This window comes from Lepus europaeus, chromosome 9 (genome assembly GCF_033115175.1).
Source record: "Lepus europaeus isolate LE1 chromosome 9, mLepTim1.pri, whole genome shotgun sequence".
In the NCBI taxonomy this organism is placed as follows: domain Eukaryota; kingdom Metazoa; phylum Chordata; class Mammalia; order Lagomorpha; family Leporidae; genus Lepus; species Lepus europaeus.
Genome location: NC_084835.1, coordinates 106,587,402 through 106,602,109, shown reverse-complemented (window position 1 = coordinate 106,602,109; position 14,708 = coordinate 106,587,402). Strand labels below are relative to the sequence as shown.

The window sequence follows — 14,708 nt, the reverse complement described above, 5'->3', positions numbered from 1 at the left end:
CAAATGAGCTTCATAATCAAAACTGCATCAGATTTGCTACACTTGATCATTCGCTATTATTAAGAAGTACACTGAGGCACAATGGAATCTGAAGGAGTTTATTTGAACAATCAGTGTTTCATGAATCAGGTGTGTGGGAATCAGAAGTGATTCAGGTTCTGCACTGAGGCAATGCAAGGGGAGGCTTTGACAGGACAGACAGACAGAAAACAAAGATTAGTGATGGCTACATGGTTGATTTGACTTATCTTGTTGGAAAGTCCCTAGTTATGTAATTATAAATGTGTTGGCTGCTTTTGATTGGTTGCACTTAAGTTCTGTTTTTTCTTGAATAAAGGCATTTTCAAGAAATAGCTCACCTTAAGTTATGCTTCTATCTGCAAATCAAGCAAGGTGGAGATCACTTGTGAGGCCTGTCTGGTTTTGTCTGCTTGGGCATTCTTCAGGCTGGATCCCCAGTTTAATTTACCTCTATGATGATCATTGATAGAGAAAATAAAAATACAAGCCACGATGGAAAAAAAAAAAAAAAAACTAGATCTTTTTGCTAAAAGGTACAACAGAGGATGCTTGTGCTCCTGAAAGATATTGTGATGGGATCTTTTCATGGGAAACCCAGAGAACTTGCATGCATTACATCAGACCTGTGACTCAGCGACACAAACAGAGCTGCCTCTGCCTGTGCACATCCCCAGGAGCGACGGGGCATCCAGTCTTTCAGGTTTTAACCGGGACATTGGTGGCCCCGCAGGTGCCGACTTCACAGACGGCGCATCAGTAGCTGAAATGGCTTCTCGATGAACAGCGTCAGGGCCAGCCCAGCGAGGAAAGTCAGCACACAGTGTCCACAGAAGAGGTAGAACTGGAGGGAAAGAGCAGCACAGTGGGCGGTCTTACTCTGCGATTCCTGTGCCATTCTCAACTCAGCGTGCACTACCATCACGTGCGCAGTGTCTGTAGAACAAATAGTAATAAAGACACCATCCCCCAACCCAGACTGAACAGAGAGCGAGAAGTCTCTTTGAAATAAAATCCGAAACAGCCTTCTGGCACGGCAAACAGAGCAGTGTCTTGCTCCAGAAGAGACTCGGGCGTGAACTCACCATGGTGGTGTCGGTGTAGTGAATGAGTGTTTCCTGCAGGCCGTTGTAGAGGAGGATCAGAATCGGATGCACCAAGTAGCAGGCGTAACTGGTGCTGGCCAGGAAGCTCCAGACATCACAAGAAAGCACCCGGGTCACCGGACCTGGAGGGAAAAGGCGGGGATTCACAGAGCCGCAGCCCTCTCTGGACTGACCAAGAACCAAGAACCAGGCCTTCAGTACCCTCTTTGTGTTCTGCGTCCATCTGTGAATTTTTCCTAGGGTTTTTGCGTGTTGTAACTTTAAAGAGAATTATGAAAATACTCTCTCCATTGCAAGAGCATGATAATGAGAGGGAAGGGCTAATATTGCGGTAACAGTCAGGTCTACTTCCTTGGCATGGCAAACTGAACCAAAGGCAGCCTTGGGTGTAATCAGACCAGCATGGGCTATGTGGGTACAGCCAAAGATGGCCGAAAAGATTGCTTGAACTGCCCAGATCCTTTCTTTTCCTCAGAGTCTCAGTTAAACACTTCTTCAGATTTCCTTATGTGTTACTAGAGGTCATCAGGCAGAGGACATACTTGCTAAAGTGCATCAAAACGATCACCTCCCACGTTTGCTTACAAACCTGTCTTGGCATCCTATTGATAGAGATGGTTGTACCTGCGATTGTGGGTTAGCTGATGACAACATCTCTGAAGGATGAGTGGCTCAGGAAAAAACAAAAAGCAATGATCGAGGAGCGATAGATAAGCTTACCCTGATTTGAACTTTACACAGTGTACACATGAATGAACAGCACATTTATAGGTGTTGAGTTGGAGGAGGGACTTGTTCATCAGCTAGATGAAGAGACATCACCCTGACTCGGGTGAATGACCGACAGCATTTGCTAGTTCCTGGCAGTGAGAATACGGCCCAGTTGCATCTTCCAGCTGAGCCCATGGTATCCTTCTCTCCTCACTATTGACACGGGTCAGGTACTCCTGCTGCTGGCAGGACTTCCCACTCAGACAGAACCTGGGATGCTTGCCTGCATCGGGGCAGGGGGCATTGATAATTGTCTGTGTTCTGAGGCTCTGTCCACAGCGCAGGGACATTGTCACAGGTGTGGGGGGCATTAGGGTTGTGGTCCTGGGATCAGAAGTCTCCCATAAATGCAGATTGATCAGGCAGAGAGGATGCAGCCTGTTTCCTCTGCAACACCACTTTCTCCAGAAAGGGAAAGCTGTTAAAATTGCTCAAGAACAAGTCACTCGTTACACTAAAGAACTCCTAAAACTCCAAGTGAATTTTAATCACCATCCGAGAGGGGGAGTAGTGCTCAGAAATGAGCCTCGGCTTTGGGCTTGGACGTGGTCCTGGGTCACCTGCCAGCTGTGGAACTTTCCGGGAGTCGCGGCACTGGCAGGCACTACTCAGCCACCTTGGCCGAGGCCGACTGATTTGGGTTGACAGGCTACGTCTGAACCCATCCGCGTTACCTCCCCAGAGTATGGCCTTGTCAGGACCTGCCTGGCGCTGGCTCACAGCTGCAGGGCCTCTGGTTGCTCCTGCCGCCTTGGCCCTGCCATTTGCTGACACACCCTTGCACCCGGTTACGCCAACAGAGAAGAAGGAGAGGGAAACGCCACGGGACTTGCGTGCACGCCTAGTACCTGGAGAGGGTTCCCTTCTTTCCGTGGAAGTCCTTTATTCTTAGTCGCCCAGTTCTCAGAAGGGATGCTGGCGAGTACCTACTCTAATGAATACCCTCAGATAAGAAATCCAAGGCCCACGGTGGATGTGACCAGAGGTCTTGGCTGCCACTGGCATTTCTTTCTCTCTGCAACCCTGCCTCATTGTCTCCTAGCTTCTAAACTAGCCTCACTGGGGAGAAGACGACCCACATTTGTACATACACCAGTGTAACAATGTAAAACAGCACGTGGGGTGTTTTCTCCAAGGATTTAAGCAAGTTGATGTTTTTGAGGAAATAGCAGGTATTCCTCAACCGCCCCAGCAAACAGATGCCCACCTGGGTACACTTTGTGGTGTCAGCTTGTGGCCTTTAAAGGACTAGTGTGTGAGCCCCGAGTGAGTGAACCCAAGAGCAAAGCCCTGCTCAAGCCCCTCCTACCTCCATAGCCTTCCTGGCAGGCAAAAATGACCCAGGCCACAGCCGCTGCCCACAGGGTCCGGTGGAGGGCCTGGTAGAGAGCAGTGACCACTGAAGGGGCAGCATGGGTGTCGTCCACTGCGTACGCCAGAGCGACCACGGCAAGTAGAGTGAGCAGGGAGCATGTCCACCCCAGCAGGGCCTGCACCTGCAGGGGGAGAGAGCGGTTCACAGCCACGTTAGCCACCGCGTACTTACCTGCTTGTACGCAGTCGTCTTCCCCAGTGTTAGTGCTGTCACTCAGGTCTCGGTTATAAGCCCCAGTCACTGCACAGAGAGGACTAAAACATAGGCTCCGCTTAGCAGTTACCAAGGGCTAGGGGTAAAGGAGAAGGGTGGGGTGTGTGTCACCATGGAAACCATGGAAGGAGTTTGATCCTGTCATCGTGGTTACACCCGTCTGCACACGTGACAGAACCTCTCAGATCACACACACACACCAGTGAGTGCACGTACAGCTGGAGTTGTCTAAGGTCTGTGACTGTGCCACGGTCGGCACCCTGCTGTGCTAATGTGCTGTGGTTAGGCCGTGGGTTCCCAGGGCGGGGCGGCTGAGTGAGGGGCATAAGAGACTTCTCTGTGCTGTTCTTGCAACTGCCTGTAAGTCTATGACCATTTCAAAATGGAACAAAAATACATTTTTAAAGCTTTAAAATAAATAAATAGGTAGTGCTCTGTACCCACTTACACGGCTCTAACCTCCCACTTCATCCCTTAACCCTTGGTTCTGCTCCTACCCTGAATGTGGGTGCCAACAGCACACAGCCCCTTCCTGGGCGACACCAGGGGAGCCAGGCACAGCAGAATGGAGAAGCTTTCTGCTTTGAGAATAGCCCCATGAGTTAAATCTGAATCCTTGGTACCATTTAAGATCTTGCACCACCTTACTCAGTAGACCCATCTTTGTCTTCCAAGGCATTCTCTTCTTCTTCTCCATATTGTTTTTCTTGGGCAGCTGCGATGATGTCTACACTTACCTGAACCCTGTCTCAGAGACCTGCTTGGGTCTTAGGGCCCTGCCCTAGTTTCTGGCTGGGGGTGGCAGGGAAAAGGGGCTACCTCTGGCCTCTCCACTTTTTTAGCCTAGGACCCCCTTCATCGTTTGCCAATTCTTCAACCTGAACAGGCCTGCAGTCTCTCCCAGTGCACCCTGGGTACTGTGTTCCTTTTCCGTCCTAGTCTGCCTCTCCTAACTTGTATGTGCCCTTATCTTATTCCTAGCCAGTGGCACATGGCCAGCTTCCTCTAGCTTGGATTCTGCGTCCTTGTGTATTTAGCTTCTACAGGATTTAGTTTGACCTACCCAACCTTCTGTAGTCCACAGGGCTTGTGGTCCTGACCCTGCCCTTGAAGTGGTTCTCAAATGCTCCCTCTTCATCTTAGCTCTGCCCCTTTACTCACACCCATTGTCTCCCTGGGACCCCACACAACCTGGACGGTACTGGACCATCTACTTCACAGCACTCTTACAGGCTACTCCCAAATAGTGCAATTGCCAGGGAAATATCATAACTCTAACCTATTGGAAAAGTCACATAGCCCCTGCAGATCTGTTTCTTCCAGTTAAGTCCTATATTCTGTTCTGCTCCTAACACAAGATTTTCCAGAGATGAGGGACTCTTCTCCAAGGCACCTGCAAAACCTGGGCAGACAAAGGCAGGGCCTAGCAGGGGCAGGGGTTTGTGTCCTAACAGTGCAAGGGGACTCTAGGCCCTTCTCCCATTGAGAAGTAAATTATCTGTCATTCATTCGTTCATTGACTGTCTGCAGTGGGTCAGGATCTCAGATGCTGAGGATTCAGAGTTGAGTAAGACATAGTGTACCTTTCAGGAGCTCGCAGTCTACGGGGCAGATAAATGCATTAGCATGTTACTAGGGTGCAGAGTGCACAGTGCACAGAGGAACGCCAGGAGGGCCACAGCTCACCACCCTGGAGCGATGAGGAAGACCTGGGGGTCTAAAGAGGAGGTAGAGTCAGGTGAAAGGAAAGATGCATTGAAAATTGGAGAGGCACATTCCAGGCAGAGAAGGAAGCATGAGAAACCACACAGGTGCCAGGAATAGCATGGGGAGGGGTCACTACGAGCAGCTCATTATCACTGCCATGCCAAGTGCCAGGCAGAGAGTGGCAAGACAGACGATGCTGGGGAAGCAGGCAGAGCTGGGTCACGGAGACCCTGAGGGCCTAGCTGAGCAGAGCAGCCTTTATCCTGGGGGTCAGAGGAAGCCGCCCAAAGGTTTTGCACAGTTCAAGATCATGGCCAAGGTGGTATTTACAGTGCTCTGGGGATCCACAAGACTGGAGGCAAGAAACTGAGCAGAAATCCAGGCAAGAGATTAGAAGAACTTCACCAGCAGAGAGAGAGGGTGAGAGAGGACAGCAGGAACAGTAAGCAGCAGGACTCAGTGGACGACTGGACGGGGAGGAGTGGGCAGCAAGATGGAGGCATCCATATGAACCCGGAATTCCTGCTTGAGTGTGGAGGTTGCATGGTGTGCCTCAGAGCCTCAAGATTGGCCACAAAGGAACCAGGGAAGGAAAGGTATGCCCAGGGCCCACCTGGGAGGCAAAATAACATCTCCTCTGCTCTACCTCACGAGGTGCCTCATGTCTTGATTCCCAGATGGAAATCTGACCAAGAGCTCTCTATTGAAATCATGGAGCTTGTGCTGTTGGAAACCCAGCCCAACTCAATACCCTCTTCCAGAAGAGGGCGCTGGCATAGGAAGCTCACTGATTTCCACATCGGTGGCTTCTTTGGATCCGCACCAAGGCTCTGGTGGGTGGGACTCCACTGGGCCCTGAGTCTCTACCTTCTTCTTAAAGGAAGCTAAGAACGCAGGGAATGAGGCGCGGCAGAAGACCAAGTCCTCCTCTCGTTTACGATGGACAGACGTTCTCGGCACGTGCAGTACCCAGCACTCCTCCTGCTCATGGCCTTGGAAGGGCCGGGCCAGATGGTCCCCACTTGGCCCAGCCAGACCCGTGCTCCTCCAGGGAAGCCCGGGAAACAGTACCTTGCTTTGGAGAATGTTCGCCTGGTGGTTTTGGTGCATGAAAATGCTCAGGAAGAGACCCAGGAGGAACGGCCCCAGCCGGCAGTAGGGCTTGGTGTAGTACTGCAGGAAGTACGGCACGGCCACGTCTTCGCTGAAACACACAGGAGGTTATGCAGAAGGGACGGGGACGGACACCCTCAGGCGTCCCCTGCAGCACTGGCCAACCCAAAGGTGGCTCCAGGGCACGTGTGTCCATTGCCTCTGTAACGACCCACAGACAGGGACCTCATGGCCACGGCTGGCTTGTTCACATTCCAGGTGCCACTGACCCCCTCCGGATCTCACAAAATTATGATGCCTGTGTCGCACGCTGGCTTCCAGTCGACAACAGACTGCATAGGAGGGGACCTCAAAAAGTTCGCATAAAATGCACATTGTGGAAAAAAATCACTGCATGCATTTCACAATTTTTACAAGAAAATAAGCTTCTCTTTTAATGTTCCCTCAGAGTACCCTCATATACATAAAATCATGTTGCCTCTTCAGTTGGTAGGCATCTTATTTTTGCATAAATACACTGATTTTCCACAGCAAAATTACCTGACGCTGCACTTCTCAAAACAGCCCCTTGGTCAGCAATGCGTGCACAGCTGTGGCTGTTGCTGGTGGCTGATACAGCCAGAGAACTCTTTTAGTGTGGTCCCCAAAGTGACCCTAAGGCTCCCAAGGCCAGAGACTGTCTTGAGAGAGAAATTCTGAGTGGGCCAGGCCCTTGCGAGGATTGGGGGGGGGGGGGTTTCAAATGCAGCTGCCAACACCACCCGGGGCATCACCTGAGAACCTATTTGGAACCGAAGCCCACGCCTCTGCCCGGCTCCCCTGCCCGGGAACCTCTGGGTTTGTGTCCTAGCGACCCGGGTTTGTGTCCACGACCCAGTCGTGGGTGCCTAACAAGCCCTCCAGGTGCTCCTCCACAGGAGGTGTCCACCTTATACCCAGGCCCCTGGAGTCGGAATCTCTGGGTATGGGGCCCAGAGCTCAGAATTTGGAAAGCTCTCCTGGGCTTCCAAGTGCAGTGTGGATTGGGATCCCTGCTTTAAATGCATCCCTGTCCCCACCAAAGCTACAAGACCTGTCATCTCAGAGGCCCCTAACTGTCTGCACAGGGGCTGTTGGCATGGGGAGAGTTCTTGACTCTGCACATCAGGATGCGCCAGGGGTGCCCACAAAAGTCGGGTGCAAGGGCCCTGCCCTGAGCACTTCCCATTCACTTGGTCCCAGGCGGGACCTAAAGCATCCAGTGCTCCCAGAGGTCTCTGTTGTGCCTCCTGGGGTTGAGAGCCACTGGGTCAGACAGGAGCACACCTCTGCACAGAGGCAGATGGCACAGGCTGGGAAGGGCACGGTGCTTCCCTGTGCTCACACATGCATTCGTTTTCACATTCCACCCACTCACAAACGCATACTGAGTACTAGGGGCCTGGTTTCCTTGTAAAGAAAGATCACCCACACATACCTTGACATGAAGGCAGAACAGCACAGTGGGCGAGACCCTAGCTTCAAGTCCCACTTTATATTTCAGCCTCGCCAACAGTAGCTCCTCGGAGCTGCAGAACGCAACATAGCCACGCGGGGGCGCGCCCTTCCTCTGAGAAGTGTTTCCATGGGCAGCATTTGAGTCCCCAGAGCACCCCCAGTGTCAGTTGAAAGGTTCAGCAGTTTGGGAGCAAATAGGCAGTCTACTCTCCCATCCAGAACGACAGGGTCCTGCCCAGTGTTTGCACGAATCAAGGTGCACAGTGCAAGCAGCCTGGCGCTCAGTAAGCCTTCCTGGGAGGTCCTGGCCTGGGGTAGAGGGCAGGCCAGAGGCAGAGAAGGGGAGGGGGAACCGCCGTACCTGGCTGCTGATGGAGACGTCACCGGGAGTTTATAAACCAGTGTGAGCAGGGCACTGGCCGTGAAAGATGCCAAGAACAGCCCCGCGCCGAGGAGGCTGAGGACCCGTCTACTCCTGCAAACAAGAGGAGATGCAGCAGGAGGGCTTGCAGGCCTCTTCACCACCTCATCTGTGGCCTGTGACAGCTGCCCCGGCTTCTGATGGCGGGGGAGGGAGGCGGCTGCCACGGAGTCAGGGGGATCTGTGCTGGGGTTGGGCTCCCTGACCGCTTACTAGCTATGTGACCCAGACAGAGCTTAACTCCAGTTTCCTCCCTACCCAGGGATGGCAACAACATCCTTGCCTGCCACCCCCCGAAGTGCACTGTGCAGCTCAGAATAAGACCCTCCTTGGGGAAGCCCTGGGTCACCACTTAGGATGTGGACATAGGTGGCAATTGATTTGGGGAGGGAGGTGAAGTGTCAGAGACAGGGTGGGACATAGAGCAGACACGCATCCACTCCAGGCTCAGAGGATGGAGGGTAGGGGCAGAGGGCGAGCCAGGTATTTGCCAGGCGCACACCTGAGCTGGGCCTAAGCCAGCCGATGCAGCTCATTCACAGGGGAGGAGGAACAAGAGAAGAGCAGTGGAACAGGGAGGCAGAGGAAGCCAACACACAGATGATGGCCAAGGCTCAGTTCTTCTGGAATGTTCTGTGGAGCCTTGTGAAATGTACCACAGAACTGTCCTGAGGATTCATGGAGAGAAGCATTTTCCCACTATCTCCTATCCCCCGTAGGTCAGGGGAGGCCCCACACATATTTAATTCCACCACACTTGGGGGTTGTCCATGGGTCCAGGAAGGTCCCTGAAATACTGAGAAGGTTCTAGGGCAGGAAGAGAGATTGGAGGACTCGGGCTTAGAGCCAGACGCTGCTCAGCACAGTGAGGGTTGGGTCTACGGGGATCTGCAGTGGTGCAGAGAAAATGTCACCCACAGACTTAGTTTAAAAAAAAAATACATAATGTATCACTGTGATTCAGAAGCGCAAGACATTCACACCCTTTGACCCAGTAATTCTTCTCAAGGACACGCATACTAACGAATGAGCAGAGATGAGTGGTTCCCATGACAACATTGACCAGACCATTGTTGATGAAAGCCATAAAGATGGAAATAATCCAAGTACTGAACAGGGGAAGAAGGTGTAGTAAGGGGGATGCAGTGTTATCCCGACGTTATCATTATGTTTGCTTACTCTAGGGAAATGTGCATGTCACAGACTATTCAGAGAAAGGCCCTGACGTGCAGCTACAGGCAGAATGCTTCCGTGTTTAAAAAGCTGGGCAGGACAGATGTCGGAAGGACAGGCACTCCCACGGGAACAGGGCCTCACCCTGCTGGGAATGGGGGATGGGACTGGGGTGCTTGCTTTCCCTTTCTTGGCCAGACTCTTTTCCAGTATGTCTTAAACTGAACATGTATTTTAACAAAAAGGAATCCTAAATTCTTAAAAATACGTCCTGCATAACCCACCACCTCTAAGTCTCCCCTGAATGAATGAGGCCTTAAAGCATCTCTAGAACTAACAGAAGCGAGGGAGACAGATAAGCAGTTTGGGAAAGCAGACTCACGGGCACATTGTTCTTGGCGTGGCAGAGAGCGCAGTCTTCCCGGAGAGAGATCTCGACACAGAACAAGCACCCAGCTCCCTGCCAGCCCTCTAACCTGCTCATCCCACTCAGAAACAGGCCCCTGGAGAAATAACTACAAGCAAATGCACGTACTCCGTGAAGGCATCCATTGCAGCGCCACTTGATCATGAATATTGGATACGGTCGGAATGCCCACCCGTGAAAATGGCAGGTGTGCAGGTCGTGTCCATGTGTGGAAATGTACATAAGAACAGCAGGAAAACGCACACCAGATATCACAAACACACCGACTGTAACTGCAAAATCACCGACTTGCGCAGGCCAGGATTGGAAGAGAATGTGGAAGAAAGGAGACGGGAGAGAATCCAGTGTTTACTTTTCTGAAAAAAACCTCAATTGCCTAAACTGTAGAAAGCTGGCTTCCACAGAGCCGGGAAGTCCCTAAGAGGGCCCCAAGAGGCCTCCCAAGGGGAAAAACTTGGGGCACCGAGACTCACTTTCCATGGAGGAAGACGATCAGCGGTGTCAGGAGATGGAACTGGAAGTCGTTGGCCAGGTACCACGTCCAGCCGTTGCACTGCAGAGGGAAGAGCGAAGGCCCCGTCCTCAGCTTCCTGCACCCCGTCTGCTCCAGAGTCCTACCTGCCTGGACTGGAGGGGAGACTCCGGGAGGTGGGTAGGGGGATTCCCATGGGAGCTGAGAGACGACTCCCATCCCTCGTCTCGTCAGTGCGTGTAACAGGCCTGGAGGGCGGCCATTAGTGTTTTTGACATTTTACAAGATGCAGAGTCAGACTTTTGTTAAAAAAAAAAAAAAAGAAAGAAACAAAATGGTATTGGCCTACGTCCTGTGACACTTGTGGGCACCGTGCCCAGCATGCCACAGGAACGTGAGGGGCTGTTACTGTCCTGCCGTGGGGTGGGAATTGGGGTCAGCATTGCCGCCTTTCCCTCGCTTGTCCCCAGTCCCAACTCTGAGTGAAGAGGAGTTTAGGACCAAGGCCTGGCTCCATCCACATCCCCCTTCCTGCCACATCACTGTTGCTCCAGAGAGTTTGCCAGGAGAACGGGGGTCAGGCTCAGCTTGGGCCATGGAGAAGCCCTTTTGCCCCCTCTGTCTTCCCCAAGCCAACAGTGCGGGACTCACCGCGTTCCGAACCAACAGGAAGTTGTTCAGCAACAGCAGATTTGTCCACCACGCTTGCCGGCAATTATCCCAGTGGAACTTGGGCACTTCCCAGACAGGTCCCCAGGGGACAAGAGCGAACAGTGCACCCAGCAGGCACACTGAGTACATGTGAAGAGGCTGCAGCCTAGCAGGAAAGAGCCGGAGAGGGAAGCCGTGTGCACCAGGGGCTGCATTGGTGCACATCAGTGGATGTGGGGCGGGCGGGGGCGGGATGCTCTGAAACAGACCAGTGGCAGCAGCTCCCACCCCCTCCTCCAACGTGTGTGGTCAAGGTCATTCATGTGCGGGCTCAGGTGCTGCTGGTGAAGAAATGTTACCTGTTGAGCAGGCCATATACAGTCACACACCAGTAAACAGCCAGATACACTCAGCAGTGCTTCTTAGGGCAATTTCATCTTTGTGTGAACAGCATAGAGAGCCCTAACATGAACCTAGCACTCCTGCACTACAAACCCGCGCTGCATGCTGCTCTATGGAACATTCTAGGTAAGCAGTCCCAACACCGTAGTATTTGTGTATCTGAACAGATTGTTCATACCAGCGTCGGCACAAGGAGCCTTGCACTGTGCTGCTGTGTTACGGAGGCTACAACATCAGTCTGTGATGGGAAATTTCACCCCTTCGTCTTTATGTGGGACCACCGTCCCCTATGTGGTTTGTCGTTAACGAGGACATGGTGATGCTGCAGGTGGCTGCGTGGGAGCTACTGTGTTAGAAGCTTTTGAGATATTTCTAAACCCTGAAGTAGTCCTGTCAGCAGGCTATTGTCCCCATCTTACTGAAGAGGAGAGTGCAGGTCAGGGAAGCCAGGGTGACTTGCACGAGGTCATCCAGCCACACAACAGTGCTCAGATCCACATCAGTTCTTTCCACATGGCTTCGCAGGTGAAAACCAACCCCTCTCTCCCTCCCTCCCTTGTCTTACTGCTTCCTCCTTCCTTCAGACCCCACCTCCTTCCTAGTAGCATAGGAAACAGCCACAGGGATGATAGGGGAGGTGCACAGTGCCTAGGCTGGTGCCACCTGTGTTATGTTTTCTACTATCCATATATTTTTTAAAAAAGATTTATTTACTTGAAAGTCAGAGATATGGAGGGGGGGAGAAAAAGAGAGTTCTTCTGGCTGGCGCCGCGGCTCAACAGGCTAATCCTCCGCCTTGCGGTGCCGGCACACCAGGTTCTAGTCCCGGTCAGGGCACCGATCCTGTCCCGGTTGCCCCTCTTCCAGGCCAACTCTCTGCTGTGGCCAGGGAGTGCAGTGGAGGATGGCCCAGGTGCTTGGGCCCTGCATCCCATGGGAGACCAGGAGAAGCACCTGGCTCCTGCCATCGGATCGGCGTGGTGTGCCGGCCGCAGTGCGCCAGCCACGGCGGCCATTGGAGGGTGAACCAACGGCAAAAGGAAGACCTTTCTCTCTGTCTCTTTCTCACTGTCCACTCTGCCTGTTAAAAAAAAAAAAAAAAAAAAAAAAAAACTTCCATCTTCTGTTCACTCCCCAGATGGCTACATCAAGCAGAGCTGTGCAAGGCCAAAGCCAGGAGCCAGGAACTTCTTCTGGGTCTATTGCATGGGTGGCAGGAGCCCGGACACTTGGGCCATGTTCTGCTGCTTTTCCTAGGCCATTAGCAGGGAGCTGGATTGGAAGTGGAGCAGCTGGGACATGAACTGGTGCCCATATGGTATGCCGACATTGCAGGCAGCGACTTTACCCGCTACACCACAGCACTGGCCCCATTAGCCACATTTTAAAAAGTAAAAAGAAAAAATATGATTCATTTTAATATTTATTTAGCCCAAAATATCCCAAATATGACCACTTTAGATAAGTAAACTATATAAAAATTATTTTCAAAGATTTATTTTTTTTATTTGAAATGTAGCACATGAGTGGTAGGGGGAGAGAGAGGTCTTCCACCTGCTGGTTCACTCCCCAAATGGCCACATGGCCAGGGCTGGGCCAGACCAAAGCTGGGAGCCAGGAACTCTATCCTGGTCTCCCACGTGGGTGGCAGGGGCCCACGCACCTGAGCCATCAACCACTGCCTCCCCAGGCACATTAGCAGCCAGGACTCAAGCCAGCACTCTGATATGGGACATCTCCATCCGAGTGGCAGCTTAATCCTGAGCGCCACAACACAGGCCCCCAGAAAAATGATGAACGAGCTGTGGTTTCGTTTTCTTTTTCTTTTGCTAAGCCTCCAGAGCCAGCCTGTAGCTCATCTCCCTGGCTGCTTATATTTGATGGCTTCCTGGACAGCGCAGGGTGTGGCCCGGAGCGGCTTAAGATTCTGCCATGGATTCTGAGTGGACCGAAGTCAGAGCCCTTTCTCACTCCTCAGTCCCAGCCTCCAGATCTTTCCCCAGAAGTAGGTTTCCAGGAAGGCCCTGCCAGGCCTTGGATCCTTCACCCCAGCCCCTGACTAACCCATCTGAGCATTTATCACCATGAGGATTTGCCCTGTGGGACAGGCCCTGTCCTCAGAAAACCTTGGGGAAGAACAGGCTGCCTACCCCAGTCCTTGACCCCCAAAATATTGAAAAAATGAAAATGTGTCCTTCCCAGGAGAATGGCTAGGTTTGATAGAGCTTAGAAGAAACCATGAAGAACATGGGAAAGAAATCAACAAAGACCCATTCCTTGGCTTATCCTCATCCTTAACCTATTAGAGGAAAAGGTGAAAGGCGTAAACATGTTGAGGGCCAAGGTCAAGCGCTTTTCAAGTCCATTACATAAGAGCAGTCTACGAAGTAAGTGCCACTGTGTACTTTATTCTCACAGAGATGAGAGGTTCAAGCACAGAGATGCTGTGACACTGAACGTCCCGCAGCTGGTTAGTGATGGAGCCAGCATGCAAACTCAGCAGAGGACAGAGTCCCCTCTTGCCAGCTCCATTTTCCTAGCCCCAAAGATTGTTTCCACAGGCCCCTTCCTACTCTGTGACCCCATGGGGTAACAAGGAGTGACCACCGTTTAGCACATGGATAAACCAAAGGGTTGGATTACAGGAGTGGAAGTTGCCTCTTCTCCATTAACATTGACTGTCTTCCTCCATCACTGCTAACCCTGCTAGTGTTGACGCCATATCCTGCCCAGCACTGGAATCATTTCAGCTTCACCCACACATTCTAAAGGAGACGCCAGCTCCTCTCCTGATTTACAGGACCCAGTTACTACTAATTTTCTGGCAAACAACTTCTGTTGAAAGTAGATGCCATGGAAATCTGACAGTGTATTTATTGTAATCCATTTCTCATCAGCTGAGTAGTAAAAATATTTTTCCCAGTGGAAGCCACCAATTTTCATGCTGTTGGTCATAATAGAATTTTAACCATTTTAAACCGGCAAAAGTTTGCTGTATTTAAGAGAGAAAACTATTTCAATTTCTTTTTCTTTGGAAATTCTTTCAAAATAGGGTTAAAGCGTGAAAAAACAAATTATTGCATAGCAATAATAAATTGAGAAATTATAAAAATAAACCTACCTTATAAGGCGATTGAAAAAGTATCTGAGTATGACCTTGGGTGTTATTCCTTTGTCTGAATTCTCTTGCATCTTTAGAAATGACCTTGCACTTAGCCAACCACTAAGAAGACAAAAAGAACAGTCACAGGAATTACTTGTGTGCATTGGTGATCAATTTGGTTGTCCCAATCACGGTAGAGTAAGTTATGCTGTAGAAGCAAAGCACCCCCAAGTCTTAAAACACTAGCATTGCTCCTGCTTGTGCTACATGCCCATGGCCA

At 51.4% G+C, this 14,708-nt stretch overlaps 1 protein-coding gene across 1 annotated transcript in view; it reads right to left on the bottom strand.

Annotated features, from left to right (window-relative positions):
• Positions 1 to 629: 629 nt before the first annotated feature.
• LOC133766374 (O-acyltransferase like protein-like) overlaps positions 630 to 14,708 on the bottom strand; it is a 59,961-nt gene continuing 45,882 nt past the window's right edge. The window contains exons 9-16 of the mRNA XM_062200035.1: positions 14,447 to 14,548; positions 10,924 to 11,089; positions 10,274 to 10,353; positions 8,141 to 8,254; positions 6,262 to 6,394; positions 3,205 to 3,391; positions 1,104 to 1,246; positions 630 to 862 (exon numbers count right to left, since the gene is read on the bottom strand). Of these exons, the coding sequence (XP_062056019.1) occupies positions 761 to 862; positions 1,104 to 1,246; positions 3,205 to 3,391; positions 6,262 to 6,394; positions 8,141 to 8,254; positions 10,274 to 10,353; positions 10,924 to 11,089; positions 14,447 to 14,548 (1,027 nt within the window). The 3' untranslated portion in view covers positions 630 to 760. The remainder of the gene's footprint in view (positions 863 to 1,103; positions 1,247 to 3,204; positions 3,392 to 6,261; positions 6,395 to 8,140; positions 8,255 to 10,273; positions 10,354 to 10,923; positions 11,090 to 14,446; positions 14,549 to 14,708) is intronic.